At 42.7% G+C, this 23678-nt stretch overlaps 3 protein-coding genes across 4 annotated transcripts; 1 reads left to right on the forward strand and 2 right to left on the reverse strand.

Moving 5' to 3' along the window:
- Positions 1-1033: 1033 nt before the first annotated feature.
- Positions 1034-7532, reverse strand: tbc1d17 (TBC1 domain family, member 17). The gene is made up of 17 exons (XM_037089932.1): positions 7418-7532; positions 6426-6521; positions 6255-6332; positions 6055-6166; positions 5789-5972; positions 5544-5655; positions 5129-5299; positions 4909-5034; positions 4705-4808; positions 4152-4246; positions 3940-4056; positions 3687-3787; positions 3199-3298; positions 2812-2909; positions 2429-2545; positions 2251-2337; positions 1034-1841 (listed from the first exon to the last, which is right to left on the reverse strand). Exons 1-17 carry the CDS (start codon positions 7478-7480, stop codon positions 1680-1682), a joined length of 1923 nt encoding a protein of 640 aa, XP_036945827.1. The 5' UTR covers positions 7481-7532; the 3' UTR covers positions 1034-1679.
- Positions 7533-9646: 2114 nt separating this feature from the next.
- akt1s1 (AKT1 substrate 1 (proline-rich)) lies at positions 9647-14540 on the forward strand. Of its 2 annotated transcripts, none has more exons than XM_037089231.1 (6): positions 9647-9796; positions 10316-11060; positions 11157-11424; positions 11507-11590; positions 11665-11834; positions 12607-14540. In XM_037089231.1, exons 2-6 carry the CDS (start codon positions 10668-10670, stop codon positions 12742-12744), a joined length of 1053 nt encoding a protein of 350 aa, XP_036945126.1. In that variant the 5' UTR covers positions 9647-9796; positions 10316-10667; the 3' UTR covers positions 12745-14540. The 2 variants fall into 2 exon arrangements, with proteins under 2 accessions (XP_036945126.1, XP_036945127.1); XM_037089232.1 differs by having other exon boundaries at positions 9650-9796; positions 10427-11060.
- A 206-nt stretch (positions 14541-14746) lies between these two features.
- zgc:195001 (uncharacterized protein LOC567531 homolog) lies at positions 14747-22549 on the reverse strand. Its single transcript, XM_037089233.1, has 5 exons — positions 22438-22549; positions 16912-16938; positions 16720-16782; positions 16186-16325; positions 14747-15912 (listed from the first exon to the last, which is right to left on the reverse strand). Exons 1-5 carry the CDS (start codon positions 22457-22459, stop codon positions 15508-15510), a joined length of 657 nt encoding a protein of 218 aa, XP_036945128.1. The 5' UTR covers positions 22460-22549; the 3' UTR covers positions 14747-15507.
- Between the last annotated feature and the right edge of the window lie 1129 nt (positions 22550-23678).

The following is a 23678-nucleotide window of genomic DNA, read 5'->3' on the forward strand; positions in this document are numbered from 1 at the left end:
GCTGGAGTCATTACTGTTTCTCACAGTTTGAGCCAAAAATGATTATAATTATTTGTTTTGTTTTTAATGATGCAAAAACCATGTGTGATTTAGACTTTTGCTGATGATCATATCTAACTGAGTGACTTTGCTGTTAAAGACCCACTTTTATCATCTATAAGAAGTCTGTTAATAATAAAGAAAATATTTAAGGAAGTTGATAATTATTTCACTTTTAACAAATAATACCATTCATTAGGCAATTGCAAAGGTTTATAAACATTAGTTACTAACTATTAGAGATGAACCACACAGTATTTATTAACTGTTTTGTAAATATCAGATGGAACTTTACAATATAGAATTCACAAATTCCTGAAAATCCTTAAACATTTTTAAATCCTAAAAAGGCCTATCCCCATCCAGCCCAAAGTAAATCCAAAGCTGCTGTTGAAGCTCTCTAAGCTCTCTCTCTTCATCTGTCATTGATCTATAGGACTTTGAACACACTGAATTATTTATCATTTTTCTCGCCTGAATCTTTTTCATGCAAAAATAGGGCTGTGGGCGACCTGTTGCTGCTCCTATTAGATGGAAAACACAATGGGTCCACATCATATGGTCTTACATGGTCCAGTTTTAATAACAATATCACTGAAAATGGACACTTAACACTTGAAAAATATTCAGGTGCTCGGCAAAAAAACCCCAAACCGTTTTGTGACCTCAGAGTAACAGGAGCACCAAACTCACAGGTTTTCATTTACTTATTCATATGAAGTGTGTAAAGTCAAAAACAAGCGCTTAGGTGAAGAAGCAGCCTGTGGAAAGAGCAAATTGCATAAAATGTGATGAACCTGCACAATTCCCAAACTTAGAGAGGTGTTGATTCAAATTTATCGCAATTTTGGACACTGTATATGTGCTATACAGAGAAGTAAGTCTAATATTTTGTGTAAATGCTCTGGCAAGCGTCTGTAGTTTAATCCATGTACTCTTAAATGAATAAATCAATAAATAAATCACCTGTTGAAAGAGTCAGTCTGGTACCTGCTTCATTAAGATTCAGCCTTTTATTTGATAATAATCAGCGGATGAAAACGTTATGACATGATACAGATAATTACAAGGCTTAAAATAACACCACGCCACTGATGACAACTATAAGGCATGCAACAAGTTTGCATAGGGCTGGAATGGCATCGTACAGTACTAACAAGGTGCTGCCAATGAGCTTATCCTTCACCATTTTCCCTTTTCACGATCAGTGGCCGGGGGGGGAAATCTAAACCGAACTCAAAAAAACTCGCTGAAAGAACACAGAGAGCAACAAGCACAGATGAGTACAATTATTAAATAATTTGTGAAAAAGGTAAAAGAGCAGCATCAAAAAGGAGGAGGGGGAGAGGAGAAAAAGATGGCAGTACTCTTCTGCAGAGACGTGTAAACAAGCGACAAGCTGAGACAACACACAGAAAGACAAAAGAGCACAGAGTATTTTCACTTCTTGAATGGTAACATTCATGGGTACATTTAAAGAAAAAAGCTTCAACGGCGCCCCCTGCCTCTGACAAAGAGTAACAACTCTCTTCACCAAATTGTCTTCATTCCTTCTCATTGGATCCTTTACAGTACATGTATTTTTTTCATTTACACACATCTTCCATTCAATTGTTGGTTAGCTGTCAGTCCAGTCGGATTCAGGGATACGTGGGACCGGATGCTGAACTACATGAAGCAGCCTCTGCCTGTGATTGGGCGAGGAGGCGCTGTGTCTCGCTGGTCTGGGAGTCTGGGCTGTCCTCCTCAGAGCTGGATGGGATGTAGAGACCCAGGACCTGCTGCACCTTGAGGGGAAGCTCCTGGAAGGGGAAGAGGAAGAGGATGTGTCAAATTCAAGCAGTATGCACAACAAAAACAAAGTCTTTCCTCCGCCTGGGAGTCTGATTTTCACCTATGTTTGTGCCAACTGTCTTTTCAGTTTGGTTTCAATTACAGCCACATTTGATATGCTCCTACAAAGTTATGCCCTTTTAAATGTCGCTAATTTTTTCCAGAATTTGTGCATAAAATACAGATGATCCATTTTTTAAAACACTAGCGAGGCACAGGTGTAAACAAACTCTGAAAGGCTGCTGGCAGATATCAGAAATTAAAATGAATGGAGTGTAAGGAGGAGGATTTCTAAATGGCCAAAAGACATGTTGATTGATTGTCATTACAAATAAGGATATGACATAAACATAAAAAGAAATGTCTGTCTCTCTTTACCTTGCACTGAATGAGCTGTTGGTAGATGGCCTCTGCTCCTCGCAGAACACTCTGCAGGTCCAACTTCATCGTCAGCTCATTGATGTGCTGAAGGGAATTCACAGCAGAGGTTAACAGATGGAAATGTGCATATTCATATTCATATACAAATACATATATAGTTATAAGTAGTGCACACCTTCAGAATAGTGTTAAAGTCGTGGTCGGAGCCAATCAACTCTCCTCTCTGGGACTGAAGGATGGAACAGGCGATCAGCAGGTGGAAGTTGTCACATGGAAGACGAGTCCAGAGGACCTGAGGAATAAAAAAGGATGTTACAAATCAAGACTTGTTGTAAACTTGGTCTTGCTAAATCAGACACACTATACACTATAATGCAGTGAAGCTTCAATGTCATCCAGCAAGTCAGCAGTCGTCAAAACCTAATCTGAAGTTTATCACCTTAGTAACTTAAAAGGAGTGAAGCGAGCCTTATCTCATTCACTGCATTTCAGCTCTTTTAGCTTTATAAATCACCAGTTTCAATACACAAACTGAACATGGAGCTGTTGCGCACTCACCTCCCACAAGATGAGGATGTCCTCGAAGGAAAACTCTCTCTTGAACCAGATGAGCAGCCAGCGGAAACAGAAGCAAAGAGAACCGCTGTCCTGAGAGTCTGATGGACCAAAAAAAGAAAAAAAAAAAGAAAAAAGGAGAAGGGTGAGCTCCTAATATCGAAAGTTTTGTCTCAAGTCTTTGAAGACAGTACTTGCGAAATTAAACAGAGCTTATTCTTCGGAAATTCATGAATTTCAGTGAATCACTTCCTTTTCACGCTTTCATGCGTTACAACATGGTGTTGATAGATTTTCGTTCCTCTATACTTAAAGCCTCTGCTACCAGCTTCACCTCAGGTTTAATTCTATTCTAATCCAGTCACACTAGTTGAGTATTAGCTGACTAACCAAAGAAGTCACACAGCTCGGGGTCCAGAGCCTTCAGCAGGATACTGAGCTGAATGAGCTGATGCTTCATGGCCTCCTGAGACTCCTCAAAATTCTGGTGCTGTGGAGGAAGAAAGTAAAGACTCATTAAATCACTCGGTAACCTCAAGTTCACGTATTTCTTCATGGAAATGGACTCATAGCTGAACACATTAAATATATTCACTGTCGTTTACATACATTATGTAACAACCAAACTTCTGCAGATTTGATAGTATTTGCTGTCTGCTTTCACTCAAATCAGAACTGCTGATGAAGCGTAAGGTCAACACTCAGGGAGTTCCAACCCGACCACACTAAACAATAGAGTCAAACTTTCTGTTTTGTCTGTGTTGCTGCTGACCAGTTGATCGCGTCCACAGTGACACGGCTGTAGATGCCACTGATGAGACCAGACAAAACTAAATTTGTTTATGACGGAAATCCAAGAGAGAGATATTTCTACTAACCAGCAGCTCCATGAAGCCTGTCAGACACCAGAAGGACTCCACCTCGTTCTGAGTGACAAACAGGAGAGGGGAGAGGAGATCGCTCATCCCCTGGACGTAACCTGGATGGATGGAGACATCAGTGTCAGGGTGACATGGATATATCTGTAAACTCAGATCCCCTAAAATCTCTTCATGATCTAAAAGTAACTTGTCCACAGAAAATCTTTATCTTGACAATTCTGGGGGGGCCCAACAATTCAGAAATCCTCACCAAGATCAAAGTTGTACATGCAGTATGTCATCAGCACATCATGAAGCAGAGTCAGGCCCGGATTGTCGTTCCCAGAGAAGAACGTATTGTGTCTGTCCGTCCTGCTGACATCTCTCTCTGTCACAACACAAACAAACACAGTTCAGCTTCAACATCCACGGCGGCTCGCACAGACAATTCACTGAAAGGATGAAAAGTTCTTCTGTGCTGACCTATCAGGCTTCTGTATCCTCTGAGGAGGGAGTTCCTCATCTCCTGCTCTTCACTGACCGACTTCCACTGCACCTTCATCCTGAAGTACTCGTCCCTGCAGACAGAGAGAAGCTTTAATGGGGCTGAATCCCTAGAAAGAAAGGACATTTGGGATATCTGCTTTCTTGCCGAGAATTAGATGAGAGGCACCACTCTCATGTCCGTGATGTAAATATAAATCAACAGCCTGGAGCTGGTTATCTCAGACAGATAGCAAACGGGGCCTGGCTCTGTGGAAAAGCAAGAAAATCCACCTAACAACACTAAAAGCTCGCTGATAAACTCATTTTATCTAGTTTGTCTGTAGGTGTCTCTTCCAGTTGTGGTGGCAACAAGACTAATGGAAGCCAAGCTAACTGGCTGATGGTGGTAGCTTCATTTTTACTGCACAGATACAAGAGTGGCAACAAACTTTGAGCAAGAAACAAATAAACATATTCCCCAAAATGTCCAAATATTCCTTTCACCATCCAAGAGAGCTAGAAGCGGATGCTGGGTTATAAAAACACTAACGTTTTGACCCGCAGGATGTCCTCTCTTTCTTTGGCAGTGCTGTTCCATGGATAAAAGCCCAGCAAGAACTTCCACACTTCCTTTCTGAGGGGCGGTGTGACACCCTGTAATGGACAAGAAGGATATGAAAACACGAACATGTAGTTGGTTGAAGGTTAAACAACTGAACATCTAGACATTCTGTCACTGCATCTACTTTCTTACCCCTTTGAACACCAGCTCTTTGACCTTCTCCGGGTTCTTCACTCGCCCCTCTGGATCCAGAAACTCCTCCCATTTGTCCAGAGGTTGTCCCCTGGTTACGTCTGGTCTGGGACCGAGCTCCACCCCCTTAATGGCGAGAGAGCCACAAACATTAACAACTGATTCTCCTAACACTGTATTAGACACAACCGTTTGCCTTGAATTGTTTTTCTTCTCTTACACAGGTGATGAGTTCAAAGCCGGGCTCTTCATCCGACTGGGGCGGCAAACTAGGATCCTGAGCCGTACGCGAGCAGACTTGGGAATCTGGAGGTCGAAGTGCCGCTTTGAAGAAATTGGTGACTTTGGAGAATCCGCCAAATGTGGTGGCATATGGGTCATTGATAAATCTCTGTTCAGGCAAAAAGAAAACTCAACCATAAAGATGTTTTCTATTTCAAGGAAGAACTGCAACATCGATAAAGCTTCAGTCATGTATGTGCTTCATTATTGAGCGACTGGACTGTGACTTTGATCGGTGAGTAAATGGTATTGAGCAACAAGCTGAAAATAAAGATTTCCTGATCAATATGAGCTCTAATGTCACATGATGAAGAGAAAAAAAAAAAAGATTTAAAAAAATCAAAACAAATTACCATAACAAGATCTGAGCCTCCGTCATCAAGGAGCTGCAGCTTATCGAAGGACTGAGAGAGCGCCCCTGAGTCGCAAGGATAGGCGAGAAAGAGCCGCCCATCAACCGGCGACCTGACAATAAACAACAGAGACCATGTGATGTTTTCCTAAACCCTCGTGACAGACAAGCTCTGCCTGAAACTCTCTCTTCGTACAGAAACAACAAGACAGAAACTGCTGCAATAGTTAAGATGGTGATGCTTACTGGTCCAGGATGATGTAACGCTGCAGGGCTCTGAACAGCTCCCTGGTCCCTCCTCGGTGGAAGTGCAGAGGAGGCAGCGGGTGGCCTCCTCTACTCGTCAGCACCAGAAAGTTTCGGCCCAAGGAGAAGCGAGCCCTCCGGAGAGAGTAGAGCTCTGAGAGAGGCAGAGAGAACGACCACTGACCTGCGGGAGACACAGATGACACTTAGCTTCATATCTTCTTGATGTGACCACTTACACAAAGTGACAGAGGCGCAAAGTGCACCTGATTCTCTGACTGGGACATGTTCGCGATCTTTCTTCACTGTGCTGATGACTGCCCAGTCTGGCTCATAACCAGGGTCGAAATGGGTGTCTTCCTCCCCTCCTTCACCATCCTAATTAGTAAGAATTGGGTTGAATTATATTTCAGATATATTAAAATTGTTTTTCCTTTTCATGAGTAGCAAACAGATGATTACTCACCTTTTTGGTGTAGAGCACAGCAGGGGCACTGCGACCCTCATCTTCAAGTGGGCTCCACTCTAAGGCCGGCACCCCAGCCTAAAACAGAAATGTGATTAATAATATCATCAATAACATGTTTTTTTTTCTTTTTTAAATCTTAACTGCCTTGATTCACACAGATTCACTTACCCGCTCCACAATCCGGATGAACCCCGGGATGGTTGTGTCCTGGTTACTCCTCTTTGCATTTGTGTGGAGGTACACCCCCTCCTTCTCAAATACCAGCTGTGTAGAAAGAAAACCAATGCAAATTTAAATGTGAGGTGAAACAAAGAGATGGTTCACTTCAGGCTGAGCCAGATTCCATTCTTGGGAACATGCTTTGGTACATGTATGGTTACTGTATGGACAGAAACCGGGGTTATTTTCATTTGACAATCAATAAATCTGTCGTTTGACTGAATCCATCCTATCCTTTATTACTTTCTCTATTTACTCAGTGCCATTTTACTCCTCTTAATCTTTTTATCTGTTCCCTAATTCCACAGATGTCCTTGTCATCATGTATTGATTGTATGTCTTTTTTGTGTTTCTACTTTTTCTGTTTATTGGACTGACCACATTGATTCTAGCTTGTGTTACAATGCTGATAACTATCTATGGTACTAAATCAAGTCACGTGAACGTCATTTGACTGTAACATAACTGATGACAAACCATTGCCATCATGTCTAAAATGTCACATCTGACAGCTGACCTTGTGTTGGCAGGTAATCACATAACAATGAGCTGACTAACGATGTCACATGATGACAGCGTAGCTCGGTCAGGTCAGTGGGTGAAAGCGAGCAAACCACAGAGGAAAACTTGGGGAGACTTCTTCTTCTCACTAAGACGAAACCATTCAAATCTTAATATCTGTTCTGTTATAGGTACATATCTCGACTAGCTACACAACTGAGTCCGACATCTTACATCCAGTCAGATAACCAACGTGAAGTTACATTAGCTGACAGTCATATCACCGAAGTGAGCAGCTAGCTTGAAGTGATAACAACAGCTAACACTGGCAACAACATCGACTAGCTCCCTCAAACATGTCACAGTCGACCAGGAGCGAAGTTGTTTACATCCACAAATACAGATACAGACAGTAAAATAGTGTTGAAACTTCGAAATACCTTGTAATCCTCAGCGGGTTGCTCCATATTTCCGTCGCCTCTGTCTCGACTTCGCTTTTCCATAACAAATGTTACGTCATACTTCCTGCGTACAGAAAGCCCCGCCCACGACGGACGTCACAACAGTCGCTAGCCAATCAGATCACAGTTCATTATAATAAAAAGCTTGAGAAGGACTGAGGTAGATTTATTATCAATAATACTGACTTCAGTTTCACTGGACAGTGTCAGACAATGTTCAGTTTGGTTCAGATATGTAATAGCAGCAAAACCAAAGAATGTTATCATAAAAATTCACATCTACAAATCCGATGATATCTGCAAACCCTTATTTATAATATTTGAAAATAAAACCAAGCATTACATGAAATGTTTCTGCGCCACCTTTAATGTATTTGTATAAATGTATGATGTCCTCTGGTTTTGTAATTCTTTTGTAAATGTGCACCATCTCAATCCTGTTCACTTCACAGTAATTGCAACCCAAATTCTCTCTGTGTTCTTGGTGTAATTACCTTAACTAAATATGCCATTGTTAAAATAAATAAATAGATACTGTACATACTTTCTCAAAAGAATCCATATCAATATGATAAATGTCAGGATGCCAAATACAGAATTTAGTCTCCACCTGGAAGGATTATGAATATGTATTTATATTGGTTAGTTTGTCAGAGATTCCAAATTAACTACGCTGGCAACTTCAACAGATCAACTTAATGATACACGTTGCGTTTACAAATCTCTGGTGTCCCCATGTGGCCAAAAATCATGACTGCATGTATGGTTCCAGTCCACTGTGGCCACTAGAGGGCAGTGAACACTCATGATTTTCAACACAGGCCAGGACAAACAAAGAGTTTCTTCTGTGTGTGCCACAGAAAAGTTGCATTTATGCAGGATTGTTCATTGTAATGCGTTTGTTTGTTACTCATGAAGTGATCATTCATATTATATACGGTATAATCATGTCTGTATTTGTCCACATGTCATTATATGTGCAGGGTTAACAATGATAGTGCATAGAAAAGTAAAGAGTTCAATTTCAACTGCAAAAACATAAACTGTAACAGAAGAAGTGGATGTTTTGGTGTTGGAGGGTTATTGATACTGTATGACTGATTAAACTTCAAACATATCAGAATCAGAATCTACTCTGTAACACTGAGAAATATGCACATAAAGACTTAATAATAACTGCAGGATGGTGTATTAGATATATCTGGGGTAAATTTAAACATCATAAGATCATTAACAGGTACATTTGTATTATCAGTAAGACTACATAATAGTCTTGATGTAGAACAACCTTCTTGAACTTATTGTGCGAATGTTCTTTGGATTTTTCCTTATTGCAAAACTAGTTGGACGACTTGGAAAACCTTTGTCTACTGGAAGATTTACTATCAGGAATATCTAAAACAGAATGAGGTTCATGCACAGCACAATGTGATAACAGGTGCCTGTGACATCTATTTTGCATGGTTTATACAGGAGTGTTTATTTTCTTTATCTATTGTTTGAAGCACAGGCCTATATAATTATAGAGATGCTTATTTCATCCTTACTAACATGGCTACTGTCATTTATGCTTTTACATTTCTCACTACTTGCAGTGACTTGTGTTTTCCCCCCCTTTCTTTTGAAAAACACAGTGATCGTGCCCCTTGTAGGCAGCCTGTGGGTGGGCTCCATGAGCACAATGTGGGCCGTACACGTGCACGAGAACAAGGCGAGTACGAGCCCGCCCACAGAGCTCGGTCACGTGCACAACGTGCGTTCAGTTGGAAGTCAGTAAACAGCTGACGTCAGAGCGACGTCAAGCCAGCAAGAACTAAAGCAAACGACAACCGGATGGGAGCCGACATCGTTAGCCTTCAAATTAAAAGAGTTTAGTCACATAATACATCAATTAATGTGTCACTTTGTATTTTATTATTGTATTTTATATGTTTATTGTGAAGCACCCTGTAACGCCGGCTTTGACAAGTGCTATACAAATAACGAAATTAATTATTATCATTATAACGTATTATTATAGAAAGGAATCTGCTGCATTTAAACCAAAGAGATACGATATTTAAATGAATATATTAAAAAATATATACATAATTCACTATAAACTACCACACACACACCTCATTTGGAGAAGAGTTTGTCGCTTTGCACCTAGCTATATAAACGTATTTTTTTTGGGACAGGCTTTTATTTTGGAAATCACCACCGGGAAAGCCATTAATAATCCTTGCTGGCTTGGTGCTGGTGTAGAGCCTAGCAAGGGGAGAGAACCCGCAGGAGAAGGCTGAAAACGAGTGACAAAAAGAAGCAAAGCACACGGTTGACAAACATCTTGAAACGTGGAAGAAAGAAACTGAACAGGTGGGTGAATGTCTTCCTCCATTTCTGTCATTTTCACAGGCGCGTCGCGGCGCCTGCTAAAGGCTGAAAAATGGAGGTGAAGTGTGGGTCCATCATGAGGAGGCTGCACACAACACTGAATAAACAACAAGATCAACAACAGCAGCTGCAGCGGGGACAGCCGCCGTGCAGAAAAAAAGCCCGTAGCGTGCAGTTTAACCGAGACAGACGCGACTGCAAATGCGGGTCAATGGAGAGGAGGGTGATTAGAAAAAGCTACAGCTAACGTTACAGTAGCTACAGTAGCTACACTAACTAGCATGGGCTTGTTGTCAGTCAGCTTGCAGACGTCTGCGACAATCACTGGACAGATTAAGTTGTTTTTGAGTCCCACCTGCACGTGTTTAAATGTGTGATCGCTCTCAATTCATAAACTCCCACACAAGAGTGATCACACATCTTGGGACATCTGACATGCCTTGTCATTTTAAATGCTAACCTTGATTTTGTGTGTGTGTGTGTTTGTGTGTGTTTTTCCAGGTATCACCAGCAACTTGACAACATCTCTTCTCTCCCCTGGCTCTCCAGTGTGTAAGGTCACCACCCTATATATCATATCTTAAAGTCACCCAGTGCCTCTCTGCCCGACAGATCATTATTCTCCCCCTCCGCATCCTCACCAGTGCAAAAACCAACCGTACACCAGCAGGACAGAAGGAACACAAGTGAAGAGAACATTTTGAGCAAAGTCAGATGAACCTCAGCTACCAAAGTTACCTGTCGATACTGTATTAAGTTTGGTGCCCCACCCCACTCCCTTCCCATCAATCATCAGCATTATTTCATCAAGTCAGTTCGCTTAAGAAAGCTGCAAACAGTCCTCAGCACCATTATGGCCTCCATCAAGCAGACATCCGAGCCCGAGATCCCAGACAACCACAAAGAGAGCTGGCTGGCGCTGCTTTCTGCTGCGGAAACGTACTGCCAAAAGTCTGGCTGTGACCTGGCCATACTTACAGCCTGTAAGAAGTTCCGGCTGTCAGCTGGAGACGGAGATGGGAGGAGGAAACGGGAGAGCAGCAGTGCCTTTCCTAAGGAGTGTGATTTCTCCTATAATGTATGGGGTCAGGGGTTCCTGGCCGAGTCGGCGCGCCGCTACATGGAGGACATCGGCGTGCTGCACTCCACCACCATGCTAACAGCCCAAAAGCACACACGCCACTCAGGGGGGGAGGGAGGAACAAAGCTGGTGGTTGACCTGACCTCGGACCCGGGACACAGGGGGGTTAGTGGCCTGCATGTGCTCCATCCTGTAACAGGCATTCAAAATGTTCTCGTCCATAATAAAACAAATTTGTTGTTGTCATTGTCGTTGTACCAGGGCTTTACAGGAGACGGCGGCGTAGGTGGGGTCAGCCCCAACGGCAGGCTGTATTCCCAAAGCTACCCGTCCATCTACAGCTCAGGAGCTGTGACCGGGCAAGGGGACGGGCAGAACGGCAACGGAGAGAGGGAACGGGAGAAGAATGCGCTGGAGGCCGAGCGGGAGAGACAGAGGTCTGCGATTGAGGATTTGGAAGAGGAATGTGAGGACGAGGAAGAGGAGGAAGACATGGATGAGAGGAGACCATATGGGAACGAAAGTGCTGGTGAGGAGCAACGCAGTTCAGCTGTGTTTTTAAATAGATTTATGTGCATATAGTCTGACCTTTCCTGGTCCTCTTGCTTCAGGTGTCTTCTCCATGGATGAGGACTCTCTGTCCCGGGACTGTGAGCCGTTCTTCGAGTCCGACGGGGAGGAGGAGAGCACTGATGGTAAGATTTGGGATTGCTGACTGTCTGTAGTCACACTAGGGACATTACGCTCATACATCCTCTACCTGTCCTAGGCTCTCTGAGCGAGGATGCTCCTCCGCCGTCTCGTGGCATGGCGATGGGTCACTCTGCGTCCCGTCACGCTCACCCAATGGCTCTGGCCCGCTCGCTGCCTGTGTCTGTGCCTGTGTGGGGCTGTAAAGGAAACAGATCCGCTCAAGGAGACAACAGCAGTGGAGAACGGGTGAGCACATATCTGTTTACATAAAAGAATAGCAGCCCAATGGATTTAAATATGAGTTTATAACAAATGCAGCGATAATTTGCCACACCAGCAATGGCACAATGTTTCTGATATCGTGAGGAGACTTTCCTAAAAATTGGAAAAGTATGTATAGTCACCTTTTAATAGATAAAAGCTGCAAACAGTTAGTAAGCCCAGTAAGTTAGAAATACAAGCCAACTCTGCTGTAAGCCTATTCTAGTCTATTCATTCAGTAGTTCATTCTTGTGATACAAAATAGCACTAAGCACTTATCATTTAATCAAACACACTTGTTAATTTAAGTTAACTTCCAAATGTTTAACCAACGTGGTTTAAATTCAAAGATGAAAATTAAAAAAAAAGAGATGATTAATTAAAACTGATGCTGGATGTTGTTTTTATGTTTTTTTTTGGTGTCACTTGATCCAGACATATTCCGTGCTGTCTAAAGATGCAGACAAAGAAGGCTATTGTGTTCTCAGTATTCTGATGCATCAACTTACGGCCACGACGGCTCAGTTCATGTGACCGCAAAAGTACGTGTGACATTTATGCAAGGTCGTGCTGGGCACATTTCAGAGGGTCAGTCACCATTTTCTGAAAAAAAAAATCCCACTGGAAGTCAGCATGGAAACTGAAGAAACTTTACTGAATACATTTCCATTTTGCTCCAGTTGTTCTTCTTTTAATCCCCCCCCCCCCCATAAAAGCTTGTCAAAAACATTCAGCCCTACATTTTTTTGTCTTTCAGGTGGGCTGTGCCGACTTGGAGCACATCGCCGCTAGCATGAAGGCCCTCCTGGCCCCCGGAGCCACCGATGGGACAGAAATGTTTGGGGCCCTGCCTCGGCCCCGTCTCAACACAGGGGACTTCTCCCTCAAGCACTGAGGGAGAGAGAGAGTGGATGGCGCAAGTGGATAGAAAGAGAAAGGGATAGAGGGAGAGAATCGGAGAGATGATGGAAGTGTGTCGAGAAGTTGCGACGACGGGAGGAGAGCTGGATTTGTCTGGCAGATGTGGCATACAGTATGTGAAACAGTGTAAAAGCTAGTTTACCTCCAATTATTTCTCACTAACCAAAATTAACGGCACATGCTTTGAGGAGTAACTGACGGAAAGAAATGTTGTTATGAATACTAATGACATTTTCAACACTATGCCCCCCCTCCCTGCCTCCTCATCACTACACATTTCACAACACTAGCTACTACACATGCCACCACACTACATCAGGACCTCAAGATGAGTGTGTAGTGACCCACTGCACTGACCAACAAGGACACTAAAAAAGGGTGTATAGTGGTTTCACTGGCACGGCCAATTGTTAATTGTTCGGAACCTTGTGTGCGAATTGGTTAAATTACCTATAAAGTGATGAGAACTCGGGGGAACAGCCACCTGTAACGGGTTGATCATTGGCTCTGGTGTTGCATGCTACTACTAGCAGACATTAGCATAATATGTAGCTCTGAAGCTAAATGTTATGCTATCTTAAAAAACTAAAATTGTATGACAAAGTGGTCACTCCTATGAAACATGATTTGAAATTAGCTTAGTTTAAACATTTCTTTCTGAGGATTAAATTAGAAAAAGTGATATTCCCATGTCTGTGTTTGGAGCGAGGTTTGGTAAATGATTAGCTTAGTTTAGCTCTTGACTGGAAGCTGAGGGAAACGGCTAGTCTCAACTCCGAAGCTAAACAACTTCACCTTCCCATTTAAGTTCGCCCACAACTGAAGGAGATGTGGATATGTTTCAAAACGTGAAAAACAGAAATAAACCAAAAATTAAAAATAGCAAGTTTTGGTTTTACAGGAAGTTAAATCTTAGAATTGTTTCTTGACAACAACAGTTCATTCATCCACTCAGAACAAGAACAAGTTATCCCCCCTGTTATTCTGACTTTGGAGGGCTATCCTTCACAACATTGAAATCCTCTAAATTTGCCAAGTTCCATACTTGGAGCAACTTAATGAGGTAAAAAGGTACGAACTAGTACATTTTTAATTAAATTGAATTGATTGTATTGGTGTTACCATTGGATTCCCTTTAGATGTAACTATCAGCGATGGTATTTTTGCTGTCATATTGCCAACGGTTTATTGACAATTCTGCTCATGAAGAGTGAGATATCTTCGCTCACGCCATTTCATGTAGCTCCGATTTGGTATTACAGGAAGGACACTGATGTGGCCCCGTATTCCAATTTGATTTCTTGAAATTACAGTTTATGTAATGTAGAAATTATGCTAGTCCCTGCTAACCTCATTCTGCAAACAAGAAGACCCCAGGAGGCTCCTCAGTGTTGTTTGCTAAGAAAAAATACTCACAAATAGCTGTTTTTACATTTCCATATGTGCACTAGTTAATTAGTGAGCTATAAACATGTTGGCAGGGCATATTTTATGAACTTCAGATGGAGCTCGTCTAAAATGTTTTCCCTGCTTCCAGTCTTTAAGCTAAGTTAAGCTAAACTATGCTAACCACTTCCTAGCTACCTGCTGTTGTTTAGCACATTTAATGGTAAGGTTTTAGCCAGATGCACGGAGCCAGTGATCTCCCTGAACCACGGGGGTGTTTTCCATGCGTGATCCTGTTGTTCATGGGTAAGTCAACCAACAGGCCGGTTGTTGTCACCGCCCCCATTTAAAAAAAAAAAAAAAAAAAGAAAAGACAATAGCAAACAATATCTCTTAAAGGGGTAGAAACCAGAAAAATGGTTAACATGAAGCTTGTGGCTTTTCAAAAAAAATGTGAGCGGAGGACACCAGCACCTCCTCCTAACATGCCTATTTGTACTTTTAATTTTGCCAATGAATGACTGACTGATAGAATGATTGTAAAATTGATGCGGAGTCACAGGGGATGGTTTGTTGTTTTCTTCTTTTTCTTTTTTTTTCTTGCTCCAGAAGATCTGGTTGAGATGAGTGAATGGATGAGAAACTGTCTGTGTGTGTGAGAGAGAGAGAGAGAGAGAGAGAGAGAGAGAGAGAGAGAGCAAGAGCGCAAGAGCAAGAATGATGGGTTGAATTTGAAAGGAACAAATGTCCATCTCTGACATTTTTCAGAAGCAAATAAATGTTCCGTTAAAAGTACTTTTTTGTTTGAAATAAAGGAGCAACACCAAGAGATAAAAAAAGAGACTCTCTGTGGAATATGTGTGAGGATGCAATGTTGTGAATGGCCTCCAGAGGGCGGCAACGCTCTAGTGCACAAGTGATGAAGATGACAGTAGAACCACACAGAAATAATGCATTTACAGTTAAATTTATTGACCGCATTCCTCACATTAAAAAAAATCATACAGACTCTTAAGTTAAGCAAGCTCACCACTACCTCCAAGTCCTGCATGTTACAAAATCAAACAAGACTTTGCCTAAAATCTAAGTTGAATAAAATACATAAATAGATACACGATAATAGTAAAACAACTGGGCATCTTTGGACATATTATGAAATGATAAGCTTTCTTCATGCATTAGAGAAAGTAAATATAATCTACAAAGATGTCACCACGTGCTTCAGTTCTGCCTTTCACCTCCCAACATTTGTTCCCCAAATCATCACAACCTTGCCATTCCCCTCCTGACACCATCTTAAATTTACACTCCTTCACCCTCTCCCCCCCTGCATGCGAAACCCTCTGCCGTGTCACTGATCCCTTTTCCGAATAAGGCAGAATGAATTTGTGCCAACCCAGAACCCGGGGAAAACCTTCTCCTGGATGTTGGCTTTGAACTTGTGAATCAGCCGCACCTCCCTCTCGCCCTCTCCCTCCACCAAGAGGAACTTGATGATGCCGGCGGGCTGGTCGATGTAGACGCCCATGGTGGAAGTCAGGGGGAGCTGGACGTCCACGTTCTCGCCGTTGTGCCACACTTGGTAGCAGGATCCAGACCAGCCGGCGCCCCAGGAGCCGTCGTTCTCCCCGAGGCCGCAGGCCCCGTCGGAGGACTTGCGGGGCGCCTTCTCACAGACCAACCCGATCACCACCCAGCCGTCGAAGTCCACCTCCCAGTAGCCTCGATGGCCCAGCAGATTCTCCTTACACAGCACCTGAACAGGAATAACATGAGCTACAGTCCAAATTTACAAAAAGATATAATATATACAGTGCATGTCTTTTCTCCAGTTAGTCATCTTACAACCCATTAGATTAATCTTGTGACCCTTTAGAGGGACCTGAACTTTAGGCTTGGACCACTGGATGGGACAGGAAAGATGAGACGTGGCTGAACCTGTCCAGCGTTGGTTTGGTTATAATTTGACAGTGGGACCTAAAACAAAAGGACAACAACACTGTTTCCCCATCCCTACAGCAAGTCTTACCTGAGGTGAGTGTTCATATCTGTCAGGCCTGTTGGGGTACGGGCAGACTGCATCTGATGTGCGGGCCACCTTGGACGCGCCTTCTGAGATCCACAACAGCTTCTGTGCAGTTTTATCATCCAGAGAGATGGGGACCCAGTCTGAGAGAGTGGAGAGGAAACAAACACAAACAGATATGGGAATCATTCAGCAGAAAGAACAGCTGGAAGGAACAATAGTAAATTAAAAAGGATTAAAGACGACACTCTTCTACACATTTTAAATGTCATTACATTCCACTTGTTGGCAGGAAATGCTGTAATATGTAGATTTTAAAATGTTACATGAACTGTGTAACTGTTTAATTGGAGATATATTCTTTCTTGGTTGTTTAAATGTATTTTATTTTATAATAATTCAATTAATGTATTATATTTATCTTGGCACACCAAAGACCACATACATTTAGTGCCCTAGTTTCCATTAATGGTTTCATCTAATATTGTTTGGCTATTAATTGGCTATTTCTTGGTGTTTCTTTAATGTAAAGCTTACATTTCATGAAGTCAGCCCTGGTGGTTGGTTCAGGGACATTTGGCTCATACGGCGGCAGAGTCACTGAAGTGACAGACAGGAGATATAATAAGAGAATTAGAGAGAAAAACTTGTGAAACAATGAGTGAATAATACAAGTTTTTACACAGTTCTCATCATCCTTTGGTGGTTTTCCAACATGTTGCTCTTTACCTTCTGTAGAGTTGCTGGTTCTCCTTCCTGGAAAAGAGAAATGTCATTCATAAATATAAGTCACAAGTGTATAAGACAGAGCGATATTACATGTAGAATATGTTTTATGACCGTCTTCTCACAACAAAACATGTAAATGCACGACACTATTCATGGTGCCGCTCACTTCTCATCTTTCTCTGAAGTCTCTCCCTTCATCAGTTCCTCCGTCACGCTGCCATTTAACTATAGTAAATCACCTCCATCTCTCACCATACAGTAGATCACAGAGGAGTATGTTTGCTATGTCGGCTCAGCACTGATTCATGAAGTTTCCCCGCGCCGGCCGAGGTTTAGGTTTCGACACAAGGAATCCTGAGGACTGAGCGTGTATTTGTTGAGGACACACATCATGGCCAGTGACAGCAGGAGTCTCGTTCTAAGAATACACCTTCTGTATGATGCTGTTACTTCACACTGCCGAGGGCATGTTTGTCATGTCCTGGGTTGGCATATAATCTCCGTCCGTTTGTTCCTCCTCCAGTTTGGGAGTCACTGGGTCTTCTGACATTCAGAGAAAACTGAGATCCAATCCTGGCCAGTCCGGTTATGATCCGGAACCCCTCTGTGCAACTCAAGTTACCGTTTTCTCAAATTTCATGTGGACGGACAACTAATTCCTCATCATTCTTACTCGCCTATCAGACTGTGACATCATCACATTAGCTTGATTTGTGTATCCTTAGCTCTTGCCAGAATTAGACAGAACAACCTCAATATTCCTGATTCCACATTAGGCTGCTTCTGACTGTAATTTTCATACAGCTTGCAGCTGTGTTGTGACTGTATTATACTTAATTTAAGACATATTTGCGTATACTAACCACCGACTTTCACTGTAATGTTGTCCGTTAATGTTAAGAATAGTATACCATTTTCCCACTCAGTCTGAGAATATTACTCATATAGTTTACACCAGGTTGTTCCAACACACAAGTTGAATTTGTGAAATATTTAAACCCTGGATCACAGTGTTTAAGTAACTTATGGAAGTTATTAAATACAGTTGTAAAGTAAAAAGTCTAAGATGTAGCAGAGTGCAAGTAAAAGACGTACTTCAAAATGTTACTTAAAGAAGACATTACGTTCCCTCTAAGGTTCATAATTTTATTTTGGGTTACTACTAGAATAAGTCTAAATGCTTCAATGCTCAAAAAACACATTGTATCCACAGTATTCGCCCTCTGGCTTTAAGAGCTCTGTTAAAGCTGCTGTCACTTTAAGATACCCCCCACCCGAATATTCAGTCTGCTCTGATTGGTCAGCTCACACACGTTTGACCCAACGCCACTAACAACAACGGAGCACCTAAATCTATTCTTATGTGCCAAACTGGCCACGAGGGATAAATCATACAAATGACAGTGACATGGTGACGTAGTGTGATGTCACAAAGTCACAGAATTAAAGGCGGGATTACTGACAAGGCATTTCGGGTGTAGTGTTTTCTGTGGGAGAAAGGAGATTCTGTTGGTGTGGACTTTATGCAAGGGATAATGCCCTACGAGGTGTCCATAATCTGGAATTAATGGACGACGCAGAGGCCTTAGAACTGTCCTCCGCGAAGTTCACTAATTTCTGATAATGGACACCTCGTAGGGCATTATCCCGCTTATACCATGGACACTTGCCAAAGAAAAGAAATTAAGACCTTTAATTTATATTTTCATACGTCTTACAATCAAAATATAAAGTTTTTCACAAGCCATAACTTAGCTTCCCTGGTAACGCCTGAGGGTTTGACTAATACCTGGAACAATCATTACTCTCCCGTACTGTTCTTGTGCAATGGAAACATTGTTCACTCCTCCAGTAAATAGGACTGACCTCAGGTTTGACTTGGCAACGGGAGATATTCTAGTCTGTTCAGCGATGAGCCAAAAAGCTAACGCTATGCTAGCAAGATTCAAAGTCAATAACATTGCGTATGGTTGACAAACAGTAAATATAATTTGACAGTGTGTTTAACAACAAGACTAGCTAGATCAGAATCGAGTATTCGCCCAGACCATGGATAAGGATTTTTAACTTACATTCACAAAAACCTAAAACGCTGAAAGAAAAATCTGTGAAATGTATAACAGGATATGTTGGTTTGAACAATGCTCGGCCACATTGTTTAAGCAGATGATATAAGGACTCAGTGTCTCAACTGAGTGTGTGTGAATTTCGCTTCATAACAAAATAAAACTAATAACAACGAAGAAATAATTACATCATAATGTTATTGGATGATCACTGGGCTATCGAGTTTGCTATTTGATTAGATTTGATTGAATTGAAAGAGGACTGTTTGGCCTTGGCGGAGGTATGCTCTCTACCGCCTGCCACTCTATTTTTAAGATGCTCCTGTCTGTCTGTAACCTCAGCAGTCGCGGTGCCCATGTGCCTGAAGAGGAGAGTCAGCTCTTTCAGGTGGGATGGTGGATCCCGGCACATGTCCGAGCCTGAGATGACCGGCAGCTACAGAGGACGTCAGCAACATAACAACCAGGAGGATAAATGGGAGTCTGGTGTAACAACTGCAAACATCCGGCATTGCTTTCCCTGAATTGTGCTGGCCTTCAGTTCTCTTAAGCATGGCTAATGCGTTGGGAGGGGTTGTGGGGTTCGGGCCAGCTTTAAAATTGGAGATCCACAGCTCGTCCTTTAAAGACTAATTAAAAATCTAAATATATGCAGCGTTACTGTGTGCAGGAGCCCATTATGGCTAAACCATTACCTGGCTGAAGCCACTAAGACCAGAAGATTTGATAACTGACATGGCATGCAGAAATAATTAATTAAGTGGACCCTACTGAGGATAAGGGTCAAATTACAGACCAGATTTGAGTTTGGATATTGTCCACATGTCCTGACTGACTCCACCATCATTTATGACTTCAAAAGACCGCACCCATTGTTCATCCGTGTGCACAATGCTGAACAGCAGATGGACAGAGCGTTTGAGGACAGATTTGGCAGGACAAAGAGGGAAAGAGTGAAGGTCAGGCGGTCGTCATTGGAAATTGGTGGTGCAGAAAGACGCTGCTGACAGATCACTTCATCTGTCTTTCTTCCCCTCCTTCCCTGATCTCATCCATAAAGGAAGGCAGCAGGTGAGGGGGGGGGGCACCATGAAAGGAAAGCCTTCTGAAATAGTTGTGGCATTAAGAGGAATTAGTAAGGATGGATTAGAAGAGGGAAAGGCGTTCGGAGAAACACTGTAAATAAATTCATCTCCTCGAATCTGCAAGATGATTCTGGTTTCTGTCTGAGGGGAATGGGGCGGGAAAAACCTCATGTAACCTTGGAGTGAGATATCATCATGCAGCCTGGCAGTAAGTGAGGTGGGTGATTGGAGATGTGCCAGCTCTGCTGGTGCTCTGTGGAGGTTAAACCCGTGCGGATGCCTGTCCACGCTCGGCGGGATCAACAGGAAAGCCCCGCAGAGATAAACAGATACTCAGAAAGATTGATGGCTTGACATCGCAGCAATAGAGACATGGAGGAGACAGAGCGGGATGTGAGGGTGAGGTGTGAGGCATTAAGATATTTAAGGATGGAGGGATGAATATCTGGATCAAACTTTTGAAGTTTAAGCAAAAACTGATGAGCTGTGATTCTGGGATGTATTCACGCCAATGATAAGATGTAAAACACGTGTTTCGTCCGCCCGAGGAGTGAGCGGCTCCGCAAGAACCTGCCTAAAGGTCAACGCCAGGCCTCCCGATGCTTTACAAGGGCTGTTTGTTTTGGAGAGGCGACTCCCCTCCCCAGATTCCCCTCTCAGTGGGACAGAGCTACATTATCTGTGCAGATCAGGTTCAGAACATCCCACTGAGGCAGCAAGATCAGAAGATAGCGAGATGAGGATGGCGAGAGATGAGCAGAGGTGGCTCGGGCCCAGAGTCATCCCTCTGGTACCTGTCAAGCCTCCCTGCTGGGGGCCAATGCGAATAATGAGCAAGCATGTGAGGAGAAAGTTAGGAAGGAGGACAGAGGATTCTGGCAAAAGGAAGAAGGAAAGGCTTTTAAAGGGCGAGTGCAAAAAGAAAAATGGGGTTCCTGGCAATAATTGCCACATTAAATACATTATTAAATCATGTTCAGTGTATTTAAAGTAGCTAATCATATTAGTTTATTAGGCTATCTGTCAGTCGAGCTGACAAAGTTGACTTTTGATGATACTGAGTCCTTAAGAAGAAGTTAGTCCGGGGTGCCTTATGTTACATAATCACAGAATCAAGCAGCCATTTATAAAACGACCGGCTTTTACATTATGGGACTTGAATTACTGTGCAGCTATTCACACTTCATTACGGAGGCCGCCAGAGGACGGATTAGTAACATTTGGGCCAGGAGACGGGAAAGGGGGGGGGCTGAGGGGTTGTCTGAGTTATGGATGATGTTATGGAATAGGAAACACTGTGTAGGAACAGAAAAATCCAAGGGAAGCAAGAGGGCGAGGATAGAGCCGCAGAAAGCGGGCTGAGGCAATGAGAGCATGCTGATCATGTCGCGCAGGCAGAGGAACAAGACTCACAGAAATATGAGCTCTGAAACTGCAGATGAGGATGACATTGATGGGAGTAAAGTGCCTGGGCAGAGGCTCTTTTATGCTCTTTGTCGACATGATTAATGAGCCAAAGAAATACTGGCAGAAGCCAAGGTGGGGAGGGATGTCTGGCCCGAGCTGACTCCCAGGGATGACGAGCATGAGGTAACTTAACAACGTCAAATAAACAACATATGAAACACATAATAAATTTGTCATGGAACACTCTGACAAGCAGTGATTAAAACGGCCACAGAACAGCCTCTAGTCATCGCATGATTATTGATCTCAGACGGCGTTAGTAAGGAAGAAAAGAAGTAAGGAAGAACCTAAATGAGGTGATTGTGATTTTATATGAAAATGCTTAAAACAGCTAGAAAACTGGGCTAACCGCAAACTGGACTGTGAGGTTAGAGGCCACAAAAGCAGGAAATACTGCAATTTTCACTCAGACTTTTTAAAATGTTTTTTTTTTTTTATTTGAATCACTGATTAAAAAAACACTTCAATTATGCTTAAAGGTTATCACAAAGACTTTAACTTATATGTCTGCGAAGAAATGTAGCTTACCTGTGCCTTATGTGAAGGGGCAGGGTCCCCCAGATATAAACGGAGTAAAACAGTATGTTGTCCTTTAAGGTTATTTAAAGGTCTGACTTGTGAGAAAAGTTGATTTTTGTGGCTCAAAAAACGGATGCTCTGGGATGGCGGTGACCCGACCAATAATCCTACACCATCAGTGTGTTGAAAAAGCAACTTTTCTCACCAGTAGGACCTTTTGATTTGTTTTGCTCAGGCATAAAATAATCAGCCAATGAATATCTGTCTCTTCTGACTAAAAATTCTCCTCATGGTGCACATTTAACACCACACCTTACAAACACTAACTGTATCATAGTCTCAGTGGTAAATGACGATGCTTGCACTCAGGTGAGGATGTTTTTTCTTACCTGCTTTCTTGGGCACGGGCATGATTCCGTTTTGCGCTCACGGTGCTGCTTGGCATCAGGCGGTGTGGTCTTATGATAGAGCCCGTGCGTCCCTGGATGGTCACTCTTATGGACTTCCAAATGAGCGGGGAGGGGGCGAAAAACGAGTGGGGGGCGGGGGGAGAGAGAATGTGCATAAGTTTGGTTGGATGCAACGTCAACCGAAAGGGTCGGTCCTGTCACACGAAACTCTTGATCCTTTTCTAGGGATCGGATGGATGGAGACAAGCGAATACTGAGTACATCCCAAGTATGCATGCTCGTTTACATACACATGGACCGAGCATGAGCGTGGGGTACACACATGTATGAAGTGATGAATGGAGTTTTCAGACGTGTGGGAGTCAAAGGTGGCGGGCCAAGTTTCTAGAACGCTTCTGGAGGTTTTGGTGCCTGAATTCAATTATTGTCTCAACATTGTGCTTAGTTTTGGTGACCTCCGTCCGAATGACGACCACGATTTTAAAAGCACAAGTTGAGCTAATCCCGACACAAGACTGTTTCCATACAGAAGAGTCGGGGTGGGTGTGGGTGGGGGGGGACGTCGCTGTTTAAGATGGCAGCCAGCTCCTCACTGGGGAGCTGTCATCAATCCCAGATCCCATCAATCAGCAGCTGCTGTAAGTTCACGCTGGCAGAGAACTTGGAGCGAAGTGTACTGAAGTGCTGATGTGGTCAAAGCTTGAAAATAACAGCTTGTAACTAGTCTGTGTGCGCTTTTCCGTCGTCTCAAGTAACGCCCTTTAATTGAGAGCGCATTAGTACGTTTAAGTCATTAATTTGTCTTTCATCACCCGCGTTGAAAAAATTAAAAGAGCAGAGCATGAATCTCACCTCGTTGGAAAGTATTTAAACACTTTAGTCATTTAATTTATTGATGATTCAAATGTTTTTGTGTTACTATACTTTTACCTTAATTCAATAATCTCTGATTTTGTAAGCGTAGTAGTTTCCTTTTGCCTACTGAATCTGATGTACGGTGGGTTGCAGTGCAACCTTAAAATAACACATACAAGGTGTTTTTTGATTTAGATAACAGAAAATCTGCCAATGGATCAAATAAACTGACTGAAATGCTACACGACCGGGCTTTGAACCTGTGAGATTTAGAACTGATTTCAAGTTTTACTGCTTCATATTAAAGACTTGAATGGCCCGGCATCAAAATGTTATCACTCACAGCAGCTTTAATGGTGGTTATA

This window comes from Acanthopagrus latus, chromosome 23 (assembly GCF_904848185.1).
Source record: "Acanthopagrus latus isolate v.2019 chromosome 23, fAcaLat1.1, whole genome shotgun sequence".
Classification (NCBI taxonomy): domain Eukaryota; kingdom Metazoa; phylum Chordata; class Actinopteri; order Spariformes; family Sparidae; genus Acanthopagrus; species Acanthopagrus latus.